General features: G+C 38.5%; 1 protein-coding gene across 1 annotated transcript in view; it reads left to right on the top strand.

Moving 5' to 3' along the window:
- FGF10 (fibroblast growth factor 10) overlaps positions 1 to 13,238 on the top strand; it is a 61,107-nt gene extending 47,869 nt beyond the window's left edge. Inside the window, exons 2-3 of the mRNA XM_054398039.1 lie at positions 8,560 to 8,663; positions 13,041 to 13,238. Of these exons, the coding sequence (XP_054254014.1) occupies positions 8,560 to 8,663; positions 13,041 to 13,238 (302 nt within the window). The remainder of the gene's footprint in view (positions 1 to 8,559; positions 8,664 to 13,040) is intronic.
- The last annotated feature ends 408 nt before the right edge of the window (positions 13,239 to 13,646 follow it).

The raw sequence follows: 13,646 nt of genomic DNA, 5'->3' as shown, positions 1-13,646 counted from the left end.
GAATAAGAAACACTAATTTTTTTTTTTTTTAGAACAAAAAACATGGGAGTAGAATGGTATTGTTAGGAACTAGCTAGTCAGGGTCTCTTACAGAGAAGCCTGTAGAACTTTGTCATTTTTTTTAATTTTACCCATTACTAGGTCATTATGCCTCTACAGATTTAGGAGGGGATCATAACTGCCACAGGAAGTGCAGTGCATATTGAAAGGTTTGTAGTGCATTTATACAGTCAGTTTCCTCCTGTCCCCTGCCTTCCACAAAAAGATAAGTATTTGAGACTAGCAAATGAGAAACTATATTTTTACAGTCCTGTTGTCTTACACAATGGGGAGTCAAGTTGAGATCCCTCATAAAAACAAATGAGGCCTAAATTAAACGTAACTGTTGAAAGAAACTGTTTCATTTTGATGTGCAGCTGAGCAGCTTTAGCTTTAAAAAACAGCATGAATCAGACATCCACAGTAGGAGGCAACAAACCTGTCATTTCGATAGATCATTGACAGACAAGTAGCAGAGGCCATCTGTAGCACGATGAAGTCTCACTACTTCCATACAGCATTTCATAGGGATACTTGTTTTCATCTCTTTGTACATACTTGACCACTTCAGCAGAGTTCGCTTGCAACTGCTCATTCTTGTCAATCCCTAAGTAGTGACTGACTCCATTTAATTACAATTTCTGCCCCATTTGAAACTGTATGTACTGTTTATGCTAGAAGCTCCTGACTAAGCAATGAAGACCTGCCCTTCCTGAAACTGCAGGTGATAGACACCTACTTCTCCTGACACTCATCATATATTTTGACTGTTTCTTCTGCAGTGCCACTGCCTAGGTATTATCTCTTCCTTGTGTACTAGGATGGGCAAAAATAGATCAGCCTTAAACCCATACAGTTTCTTCCAATTTTTGTTATTTTCACTGACATTCATACAAAAGGTAGAGTGCAGGAGATGTATGTAATGGTCATGAATGTGAAAAGCAACTCAAGATTACACCCAGGTGGAAACAGGCAGATCCACACACCACTCAGAAAATTTCCTGAGCTGTGTTAGTCTCTTAAAAGCTTTCCATTCTCCTGTGTATTTCTGTGAAAACCTAGAAATTTAAAATTTGGCAGAAATCCTGAGTGCCTGGTCCGGTCTACTAAATGGAAACATATATGGACTGCCAATTTTCGATTAGGTTTTGGATCGGGATCCAAGTTTCCTTATAAACACATGAAGTAATCTTTCTGCTCAGTTCAGTACCCATCAGGCCTTAGTTAGGACATCGGTCCAGTCTTGGGCACTGCACTTCAAAAAAAATTAGCCAGTTGGAAAGAAACCAGAAAGAAAGCAATAGGAGGTCTAGGAAACATATACTAGTAGGAATGACTGCAAAAACTTGGATTGTTTGGTCCTTAGGGGTTTAGATTGATTTGTTTTCTATTGAGAGTTATTTCCAAGCCAGATCATTCCAATTATTTTGTTTATATTGCTGCTCCACAAACAATTATGTTTGGAGGGTTGGTGAACTTCAGCACAGAGACGGGAAAATGTATCTGGGGGAAGTGAGGGCTGAAACTCCCTAAATCATCTTTGTCAAGAAATCTAAGAAGTCAGGTAACTGCAATCTGACCATGTATACTAGGTGGGAGTGGGGGTGTTGTGTTTTCCTTTTTTCTCTTAGCATATGAACTGCTACTATTCCTTGGTTGATGTGAGTTGTTCTAACTGACAACCTCCATCCCAGAAACAGATCAGACAATGACTCCTGACACTGTGTCTAATCTACAGGTTTTCAAATCTTTCAGTGTTGGTGTCAAGCATGCTGAGATGTTCAGAACCTTGTATTTTTCATCAATATTCAAGTAGCTGGCTATATGTCTTCCCATCTTGTCTCAAAGCCAAGAGTTCAAGAAATCTGAGTTATGACTGACAGAACTAGGTATAGCTGGCTCTACCTCTATCCATCCCATCTCCACAGAATGAAGGAAATCCATCTGAAGGAAGCTAACGTTTATCTTCCCTCCTTCAGGATAGTTTCATCACTTTGTAGAAACGAGCACATCACCTCACACATTAGTGATAAAAGTGCTACACAAGATATCCTTGATGGCAGACCTGAACTCAACTGACAGCACAGATAGGTCCTCAAAGTCACTTCCTGAATTTTCATTGCTTAAGTTTAACCCACCTTAGTCTGGACATTCAACAGAGAGTGGTGGCATTTAGAGCTGTTTTTTGGAATTCCCCCTCTTTGCTGACAAGAGGGGGAAATGTAGGTTAACTGTGCCCTGAATGAATTGTTTATTTTACCAGTCAGGATGTATGCTAGCTAAATTGATGCCTGGCATTCTTGTAGCTAAAATAAACTCCTCCTTTGCTAGCAGCTGTCACTATTGCATCACTAATGAGATTCTCTCTTCCTGTGTAGCCTGCTACTGCCACCCTTCCATCTACTTGGTCTCCAGAGCACTGTTGGTAGAGTGGTCCTTGCTTTGCTCTGAAATTAAAGCCGTAAATGTGATAGATAAGGGAATAAAAATAAGTTTAGTTCCCTATAATCACCTTATTGGTCTAAGAAAGGGCTGCATAATTAGTCTTTTACATAATATTTATGCACCATGGAGATTTCACATCTTATGCTGATGCTGCACCAGTGCAGGAAGGCCCAGAAGTCCTTGTCCCACAGCCTTCCAGAACATTGTATATGTATCTCAGGCTTATCCAAATGTATGATATGTGGGAGCAGACCTGGAAAGCTCATGGGACATTCACACTTTGGCTATACTTGATCTAAAGATGACACATTAGCAGCTTACTTTGCCGTCTATAAGTACTATCGTACTATCAGGAAGGGTGGAGGTCTCAGAAGATATTAAATTGTAACAACCCCCCCACCTAAATTAATTTAACTTCAAAAAAAGTTTCTGTTTTTATTCAAAGTTCAGGTTATGGTTCAGGCTGGTTGATATTTGATATAGCTGTTCATAACTTTAACTTAAGCTGCATTCCAAAGAAAACCGCAGAGTCTGTAAGATTACATTTTAGTGGAACTACTTTGCTTCATTGAAAAAACTTCCAAACACAAGTCTTGCTTAGCCCATCTTCAGTTTCCTGGATTTGTTTTATCTTTTACTCTACTATCTTCCTCTTTCTATTGCCAATAATTCCTATGCAAAATAAATAAAAGATAGGAATAGCCATATAAGTTCTCATTTGGGGATGTTGTCAACTTGTTTTGCACAAGTGTAAATGATGAAACAATGGAAACAGTCAGAGGCCTCATATTTCCTTAGCCCATTACTCTTTCATGACCACATTCAACCAGTCTTCTACTTTCTCCAAACTAGCCTTTTTCAAGCCACCTACTAAAAACATCTCTTTGAACTATCAGATCTTTAACCTTATGCTTCATCACCAGTGCCACTCAAAGGTACCTCTTCAGAGAAGCTCCTGGAGGGTATTGAAAAGTCAGTTTCCAGTCACCCACCAAAAGCAACAGCTGCCTTCACAGATCCAGCATCTTCTTGTCACCATTTGGGAGACTGGAAAATTTTAGGAAGCTCTCAGTCATCATCACAGTCCATCCAGCTGAACTCATTCTTCATCTGTGGTATTTCTGCACACAGAAGGAAAAAACAAGGGAGGGAGGGACTGCCTGTGGATTGCCACGTATATAGGATAGTGTTCGAAAGGGGAAGGAGGATGCAAGGTGGTCCTATTGCTCTACATGAAGAGGATTGAAACTAGGTTTGCAGATGTTTAAAGTGTGTTTTAAGAACTTATAATACAAATTAATCAGCTAAGGAAAAATGGTCAGTGCCTCACTCTACAAAGAAGTTGGATTTGGTCCCAGAATCAAGTGGTTCTTATGGCATGCTATGTTTGGATCTATTGCAATACTGCCTTGATAATACATACGGTACTCTGTCAAGTTGTCTTTCCTAACAAATTGCTTGACATAATTTCACTCAAGATCTAGGATATTTTGTACGTTTTTTGCTTCCCATCACCAGCGTTTTTATGAAAACTTATGACATTTGGAATTAGCACACAGAATTATGTAAGTGCAATTTTTCACTTCTGATTTTTTATAGTCCCTCCATGCAGAGCAAAACAGCCAGTCATCTTTCTCTTATCTTGTCTTTACTATAATGATCACTTTTGCAAACTATAAAAATAAAGTTTATTTAAGTTAAATATATTTGAGTTCTATTGGAAGTAAGTTTCTCAACTTTGGGACCTGTAAAGAGAGTACATGTATAGCTACGGGGCACATCTCAAGTTGATATTTGAAATGTTTTTAATTATAATGAGTTGGAAACGGTTTGGGTATTGAAAGCTATGTTTTTACAGTGGATGTGATCAAAGGACATTAGTTAGATTTGTTGAAGTTTACAGAGTTACAGCTGTAAAATAATGGTGTTCTATCTGTTTTAAAACCATAATGGAAGTGACAGCACTTTTTTAACCATTTTGTTTTCCTTTCCAAGTTCCTAAAAAGCATGGAACCAGAAATGACTAACTACTAACAAGAATTTTCTTCTGAAGAGTATTAATATTTTGTAGTGCTTATTATCAAGCCTAATTACAAGTTACATTATATCACAGGAATTATTTACTTTACATGTTTTCTGGGAGTGGAAAATTTTAAGGCATGAAAAAAAAACACAAGCAGTAATATAATATCAGTTAAAAGAAACATAGAAGGAAGTATGTGGAAATGCTTTTTTTTTTGGTTTCAGCCTTCACAGAAAAGAACTAGGAGCTCCAAAGAGAAGCTAACAGTGGTTGGAAGAGAAAAGGAACAAAATGAAAATTAGTTGGATGATTCATCAGATTTCTGCTTGATAAAATTTACTCACTTTCCTGAGTAGGCTGGCCAAGCCTCTAGAGATTCAGCGTGAAAACTTGAGGAGAAAAACAATTCCCCACTTATCTGAGGAAGTAATAAATATAATACCTGCCTTTTAAAAAAGAGAATAGTGTCAAGGGGATGGGTATCAAGGGGATAGGGTCAGTCTATTTTCAGTGATGCTCCATGACAGGATGAGAAGTAAAGGGCATGAGCTTGAACACAGGAAGTTCCATCTAAACAGGTGGGGAATCTTCTTTACTTTGAGGGTGGTAGAACACTGGAATAGGCTCTCCATAGAGATGGTGGAGTATCCATCTACTCTTTCAAAACCCACGTGGGCACCATCCTGTACAGCCTGTAGATGAACTTGCTCTGGCTGTGGTGTGGACAAGACGACCTCCAGATGTCGCTTCCAACCCCTATCATTCTGTGATTCCATGATCATTGGTGATGTGATCAAACTGATAATAGCTCCAAAGAGTTCAGCTACGATTTGCTCTGGTTAAATAGCATATTTAGGTGTAATCAGGCTAGTTACCTTGGATATAATATAAATGTAGTAGCATATCTCTTCATCAGCTCCTTTCAGCTGCCCCACTGAGAATATTATGGATTATAATATTGCAAGAAAACTTTATCAGAAAATACTACTATATTTTAATGAATTATATAAATACTTCTGTTGCTTTGACTTAGGTACTGTACTGAAAATCAGTGTATCTCCGTCATTCAGTTGCAAACACTGAAAATTAGTTAATTCAGTGCAAGTTTCTTATTTAACTACTGTTCTTCAGCTGCAAGTGTAATAGTCAGCTGAAATGATCTAAGGATGTTCTTACAAGAGTATGATAAGATATAACTCACTTTAATCCATCTCAACATAGACAGTAATAATGGTGCACATTATACCAGTATCTTTCCTGGGTTTTGGTGGTTTTGTTATGGCACGTGTTAGAAATGGACCCAGTCTAGTTTTACTAGTGCCATGCTTTGGGTTACTGCAGTTAATTTCTGTAGAAAGAATTAACTAAATTCTTCTCATCACTTTTTGGCATGGAAAATACAAAACCCCCACACATTACTCATACAAAAAGAAGTGGGCATTGTAGCAGTGTTCGCACAACATGCTTGCTCTGTGGTAGCTTACCATCCACATAACTTAGGGCATACTCCTTAACAATGTATGATTTTGAGCCCAAATGCTTTAGGGCATCTCCCACGGGAGAGAAATATTAAAGATTACTGCTCTGCATTATTTCCCTTAATCTTACATATGGAACATGGCATATGGCTCATTTGCAATAGCAGACAGGTTAGCCTTAAAAGTAGAGAATGGGTCTTAAATAACTCTTCCCTCACATTTTCTGGGTTTTCATAGATTACAGAAATCCCGTAAATTATAGCTCCTCTCATTTCCACCTAACCACCTTGTACTACATTTCAAGCTGACATTGCATACAAATAACTAACAGAAGCTGTGTTTAGAATTTGCATTTAAATAAGCAGCTATATCTTTTCTACTTGGCAGAAGTTAGCCAGCTCACGATATCAGAGGGACCTTTGCTGCTGCTAGTTTGCATACTAGTGATGACAGACTGAGATGATTTGGGGAACTGTTATTCTAATCCCCAGAAAGGTGGCAAACTGACAGTGCCATATGTAATTGTGCATTCAGTGCTTGTTTCAAAGCAGTGTCTCAAGCCCAAGAGGCAATTAGTGAAAAATTGTTTTCACATAGCTGAGGAAGTTCACTGGATATTCACATCTTTCATGGCATAGGTGAAGTTTTCTTAGTCTACATGTACAACTCCATTCTTAGCATTGATGTTTTGTCACGCTGCAACTAAGAATCTTACAATAAAAGTCTCGGAGAAAAAGGCTTTATCGGGGATGTGGTTTTTGATAATACATGATCATTTGTGTCTTTCAACATTTATATGTTCATTTTTATATAAATATTTGAAATAATCCTCTACTTGCAGCTCTTTATAGGTTTGGACAAGAAACCTCTTTTTGAAAATGTAGTATTTCTGGTTTAATATGGTCCATTTTCTGAAAGGCTTTACTAAATTCTAGACCTACTCTTGCATTTCTCACTGAAATGTTTCCCATATGCAAAGACTACAGACCTGTAACTAGGCCAACCTAATGCTTTTTGCTAAGTAAACACAAAGCCTGTGATAACTGAACTGTAATTTTTATATCTTCATATCAAAATTTATGTAGTTTATATAAGTATAGGATTTTGTATATATTTTAGACATTCATCCCCAGGATATGTCACTTTTCCTTTCTCAACTAAGAAAGGAGGTCTTTCATGTTAGATATTCATGTTAGATATGTTAGAGGTCTTTCATGCCTAGTTAGATATTCTTTCTTTCACATGCATAAACTATGTCATCATTTTACTTTCCAATAATAATCAGCTATTAATTTTTCATGCTTGATTCACAGCCATTGCCCAGCAAACACCAAGGCCTTTATCTACCTGCAATCACAGAACACCCTTGCTCTTGAGTTGCATAAACCAGTTCAGAATGGCTTTTGCATTGTATGTAGAACAGCCTTAAAAAGTAAAAATTACAATGACATTTCAAAAAGCTTTAAAGTGATCCTCCTCTCTTCCTCTGTGCACTAAAGGCTGGTTCCACAGTCCAAACAGACTGCATTCAGTTTTTAGGGAGAGAACACTAACATTCCCAGAAAAAGCGCTGAATACCAAGTTACACTATTTGTGTCAGTTATCTCATATTTGGTTATCAAAAGCTTTTTAAGTAAGTGGAAAAACATATCCTAATCTTGTAATTTCCCCACCAGCAGACATTAATTACAACTGAGTTAGATGAGCTGTCATTCTGACTCAGCTGTCATTCTGACTAATGCTGCTTTAGTATCAGGAGAATTGTTGGAGTTAGGTGTACCATCTGGATAAACCACTCGGAAGTTTGTTTGTTGGAGTTGCATTTGTCCTGTATTAAGACTCAATACCAAAACAACACAGTCATCCAGTTACACTGGTAGTAGTTGAAAAGGGATCTCTAAAGTCATTGTGTAAGCTGTAGTAACTTCTACTACTCCCAAATCAGAATGCTCATAAACAGAAAATACAGAGATGAAAAACCCCTTGAGCTGTCCAGTACCCAAGAAAGAGCCTGGTTTAATGCAAAAAAAAAAAATCATATTTATAATAAACAGTGGACAATGTTTCTGGTATCTGAATGGCAAAGATAATGTGACTGTTAAGGTTAGTCTTACTATATCCCAAAATGTCAACACACTTGCTAAAAGTGAATATATGAGCTCAGTGCAGCCAAGACATATAGTTTATCTTAATATCTTGCAAAGAATATATAGTTTACCACTGATTTTGAAGACTGAGGTAAATGTAACATTCTATGGACACATACTATAGATTTAATGTAATTGTGTGGTTCAGATGTCTCTTCTGACAAATTTCATTAAAATCTCTAGTACAAAGAATGAAACTGCTTCAATATTTACGGGTTTTAAAATGCAAAGTTTAGCAAAAGAAACGTATTCATTGAAACAATATTTGTGTATATTCTTGCAATGGTTCGGAAAATAATTGTGCTAAAGTTCATTGGTCAGCTGGTTCTAAGTATTAGAAGCTTAGTATTTTCCAGGTTTCTTGTATTTTCTGTAGTGAGAACATCCTCTAATGAAGTGTTTAAATGGCTCTATTTTTGTTTTTTAGGTATACTGGAGATAACATCTGTAGAAATCGGAGTTGTGGCAGTTAAGTCCATTAAGAGCAACTATTATTTAGCCATGAACAGGAAAGGAAAAGTCTATGGCTCTGTAAGTACTTTTAAACTTCCATAATGGACTGCCGGTTTAGTTCTCTCTCCTACCTACTGAAAATCCCACTTCTCTGTGTTCAATAAGACCTCTTCTCTACACCCTTTTCCATCTTTGTTTCCCCTCCCTGCACATGGTCCAGCAACTAAATGTCCTTATTGTAGTGGAGGGCCCAAAACTAAACACTCTATTTGAGGTGCAGCCACACCAGTGCCGAGTATGGGAGCACAATCACTTTGCTACACATGCTGGATACACTGTTCTCGATACAGGTCATTATGCTGTTGGCCTTCTTGGCCATCTGAGCATACTGCTGGCTCATTTTCAGCTGGCTGTCAACCAGCAACCCCAGGTCCTTTGCTTCTGGGCAGCTTTCCAGCCACTCTGCCCTGTAGCACTGAATGGGGTTGATGTGACCCAAGTGCAGCACTTGGCACTTGGCCTTGCTAAACCTCATACAACTGACTGTGGCTCTTTGATCCGGCCTGTGCAAATCCCTCTGCAGAGCCTTCCTACCCTCGAGCAGATCAGCACTTCCATCCAGCATAGTGTCATCTGCAAACTTACTGATGGCGCACTCAATTCCCTTTTCCAGATTTGATAAAGATATCAAAGAGAACTGGAGTACTGATCCCTGGGGAACACCATTAGTGACTGGCAGCTAACTGGATTTAGCTTCATTGCCCATCACTCTTTGGGCCCAGTTATCTAGCCAGTTCTTAATTCAGCAAATCATCCACCCATCCAAGCCATGAGCAGCCACTTTCTCCAGGATGATGCTGTGGGAAATGGTGTCAAAGACTTTAGTTAACGAAAGTCCAGATAAACAATATCCACAGCCTTTGCTTCATGCAGTAAGCAGGTCACCTTGTCATAGGAGATCAGGTTCATTAAGCAGGAACTGCCCTTCGTGAACCCATAATGACTGGGCCTGATCACCAGGTTGCCCTGCATATGCTGCTTAATGGCACTCAGGATGACCTGCTCCATGACCTTCCCCAGTACTGAGGTCAGACTGACAGGTCTTTAGTTCGCTGGCTCCTCCTTCTGGCCCTTCTTGTAGATGAGCATCACATTTGCCGGTCTCCCATCAGCTGGAGTTAGCCAGGACTGATGGTAAATGATGGAAAGTGGCTTGGGGTGCACTTCCCCTGGCTCCTTCTTGGGATGTATGCCATTGGGCTCCATAGACACATGCAAGTGCTGCAGCAGGCCACTAATCATCTCCTCTTGGATTGTGGCGGCTTCTTTCTGCTCCTCATCCATATCCTTCAGTTCAGGGATCTGGGTATCTGGCAAACAGCTGGTCTTACTACTAAAGACTGAGGCAAAGAAGGTATTGAGTACATCTGCCTTTTTTCCCTCCTTCACCACTATGTTCCACTCTGCATCCTCCTTTTATTGCTAATATATTTATAAAATGTTTCCTGTTCTCTTTAACAGCTGAAACCAAACTAATTTCTAGTTGTGTGTTGGACGTTTTAATTTTCTTCCTGCACAGTCTCACAACAACGTAGTAGTGCCCTGCCCCTTCTTCCAACAACCACAGGCTCTCCTTTTCTCCTTAAACTGCAACCAGATCTCTTCATTCATCCAGGCCAACTTTCTTCCCAGCCAGCTTGTCTTGTGGACAATCTGTTCCTGTGCCTTTAAGACTTCCCTCTTGAATAGTGCTCAGCCTTCCTGAACTCCTCTGGCCTTTCAGGTCTGCCTCCCAAGAGGCCCTGTTGACCAGACTCTGAAACAGGCCAAAGTCTGCCCACTGAAAATCCAAGGTGGCAGTTCTGCTGAGCCATCTCTGCATGTCTCCAGCAACTGAGAACTCCACCATTTTGTGATCTCTCTGCCCAAGACAGCCCCCAAATGTCACAGATTCACAGACTGCATTGGTTTGGAAGGGACCCGCAAAGGTCATCTTGTCCATGCCCCTGCAGTGAGCAGGGACACCTCCAAATAGATCAGGCTTCCCAGGGCCACATCAAGTCTGGTTTTGAATGTCTGCAGAGACAGGACCTCAACCACATCCCTGGGGCAACCTGTTCCAGTACTTTACAACTCTCGTTGTAAAGAACTTCCTCCTTATGTCCAAACTAAACGTACCCTACTCCAGTTTAAAACCATTGCCCCTCATCCTATCACTACAAGCCCTTCTAACAGTCCTTCTCCGTCCTTTCAGTATCCTTCAGATATTGATCATCTTTGTGGCTCTCCTCTGAACCCACTCCAGCAGGTGTATGTCCTTCTTGTGTTTGGCATCCCAAAGCTGGATGCAGAACTCCGTGTGAGGTCTCATTAAAGCAAAGCAGAGAGGCAGAATCAACTCTCTCAATCTGCTGCCCATGCTTCTTTTGATACATCCCAGGATGCAATTGGCCTTCTGGGCTGCAAGTGCTCATTGCTGGCTCATGTCCAGCTTCTTATCCATGGTCCATCTCAAACACTCATGATAAGCCTTCCTACCCAAGTTGTTAGCCATATTGGTAATTGGTAGTGTATTAGAACTAGTGTTGGTAGGATGATAGGAATATTGGAAGCCTTTTTTTAAATTCCAGCTGAGATAATTCTTCAATATTCACATCATAAAATCACAATATCATGATTTATCAAAACTCATTCCATAATACTTCAGAGATTTGAGGAATGATTCTGTTACTATTTTTCCATCCTCCTATGACTTGCAGTTAGACTCGTATTACTACAGCGTGGCAGCTTGCAGATGAATATGAAAAACAGAACCAATAAAAATTTTAAAAACACTCTTAAGCATGTGCACAAGAGACATTGATGCAGGGTTATGTTGAAATTTGTTTGAAATGAGGAAAGCAGTCCTAGGCTAAAATTCAGGTTCCTGCCAATAAGACTTCTTAACCACATCACAACAGCATCTGTTCTCTCTTTATTATCTAAGAATAGAGGTAAAAGTTTGGATTTGAGTACAGTTCTGCATCTGGGAAAACAAGTTAAATAAGACTGTTTCTATGTTTATCAAATGCTTTTCCATTTGACTGACTTTGGTTAGAATGAGGAAGCAAAAGAAAACTCACTATTTGGTTTCTCTAACAAAATAAGCTGCTGGAAGACAAGAGAAGTTAGCGTGGTTTAGAACTGTGTTTGCTGATCATCTGTCTTCCTAATATCTCAATGCCAGAGCACTCAATAATCTGTATGTATCAAGGGGCATTTTGTAGAGAGTCTTCCCTTTGTATTGTCTTTCCCACCAATCACTGTTCAACTAACTAAGACTCCCAAAATCAGAGATCATCTGGGGAGCCAAACTGAGTTTCAATATGAACAATTCTTTTTGGGAAACATAAGCATGTGCTCTATGGTTTTAGCAGCAACTACATAAAACAATTGTTGACCTGAAAATTCTTACTGTATCTAAGTACTGAACATCAACTGGTTTAAGAATTCTAATTTAAATTAATAGGAATAGAAAAATATTTTTAAATGTTCTTTATGCAATCTTTATTAATGTGAATACTTTCTGTATCTTTACTAGCTGGATGTCTAGGAATTCTACCATAACAAAAGACAAAATATCCCTGAAATTTGGATCTGTACCATGAAAATTGTTTTATTATTCAGATATATTTCTTTTCTTATTCATAGACACATTAAAAATACCACATGTAGTTGGTATATCACGCTTTGGTGTTCTGGCATGTTTCTGCCTTATTTTTGAAGTAACATCATCTTTTCTGGAATGCAGAAACAACAAATTCTATTTTTTTGGTTGTAAGATGTACATGTTGTAAATGTCAGACTTTCAAAAGCCTTCTAAATGGAATATAAGTAAGTTGATGAAACTATAAGGTTTTCTATGTGGGAGTTACTTTTTCATAAAATCAAAACATTCTTGGCTTCGTTATAGAGAAAAAGATCTGTGCAGAAGTGCATTTAAAATTACAGAAGGAAAAAAAGTCTCCCCCTACATGATTCTACATGTTTGTATTTTTCTTTCTTTCTAGCAGACTGACATTTGGTTCTCCTTTAAAAATAGAATTTTATTCAGTCAGTAATATACAGAATCATACTTTTTTTTTTTTTAAGCTAAGCTACTCTGTAGGTCAGCAAAGTAAACAGGCCTCATATCCATTGTAACAGCTGCGTAACAGTGACTAGTATGCATCCTAAAATCCTCTTTTACATGGACACAGTGTTGTAAAGTATCTTACTTTTAAGTATGAAGTATGCCTATGCCAAGCATGTTTATTTAACATATGGTATCAATAATCTGGTTCAAGATATTTAAGGCTAATATTTGTTAGAACTGAAATATGATGAATGACTGCTACTCATACATTAACTATATGACTGGATTCTGATTTACTATGTTCATTCTAAATTTGTGCATTTGTTTTTCTCTTTTAACAGAAGGAGTTTAACAGTGACTGCAAACTGAAGGAAAGAATAGAAGAAAATGGGTATAACACATATGCGTCCTTAAATTGGAAGCACAATGGAAGGCAAATGTTTGTGGCCCTGAATGGAAGGGGAGCCACAAAGAGAGGGCAGAAAACAAGAAGGAAAAATACTTCAGCTCACTTTCTTCCAATGGTAGTAATGTCATAGATGAATGAACCATTTTATTGATTCAGTTGAACCAAAGGCTATTATGTCAAGAATATTTGGTAATCTTCTTGAAAAGCAAATGCAAAGAAATAGTACAGCCATCTGCATGTTTGAAAAGAGAGCGGGGGAAGCGTTTGAAGGTTTTGTACTCATTGCTGGCACATGAAATGCTTTTATTTAGTTTGGTGTCATACCTTATAATCAAGATACAGCCTGGATCAAATGGGATGGAAGTTATTGCCAGTGTGAACATTTTTTTTTTTTTTTCATTTCTGCAACAGAACTTGAGGGACATCAGACAATCTGTTGAATATGTGCATGGGGATCTATTGAATCCCATGAAGTTTTTCATGGGGATTTCATGGTAAAGTTATTTATGGAATACTAATTCATATCAAAGACCTTAAT

Source organism: Indicator indicator, chromosome Z (assembly GCF_027791375.1).
Source record: "Indicator indicator isolate 239-I01 chromosome Z, UM_Iind_1.1, whole genome shotgun sequence".
NCBI classification, from domain to species: Eukaryota; Metazoa; Chordata; class Aves; order Piciformes; family Indicatoridae; genus Indicator; species Indicator indicator.
The sequence above is the reverse complement of the archived record's forward strand: the minus strand, read 5'-3'. Positions and strand labels throughout refer to the sequence as shown.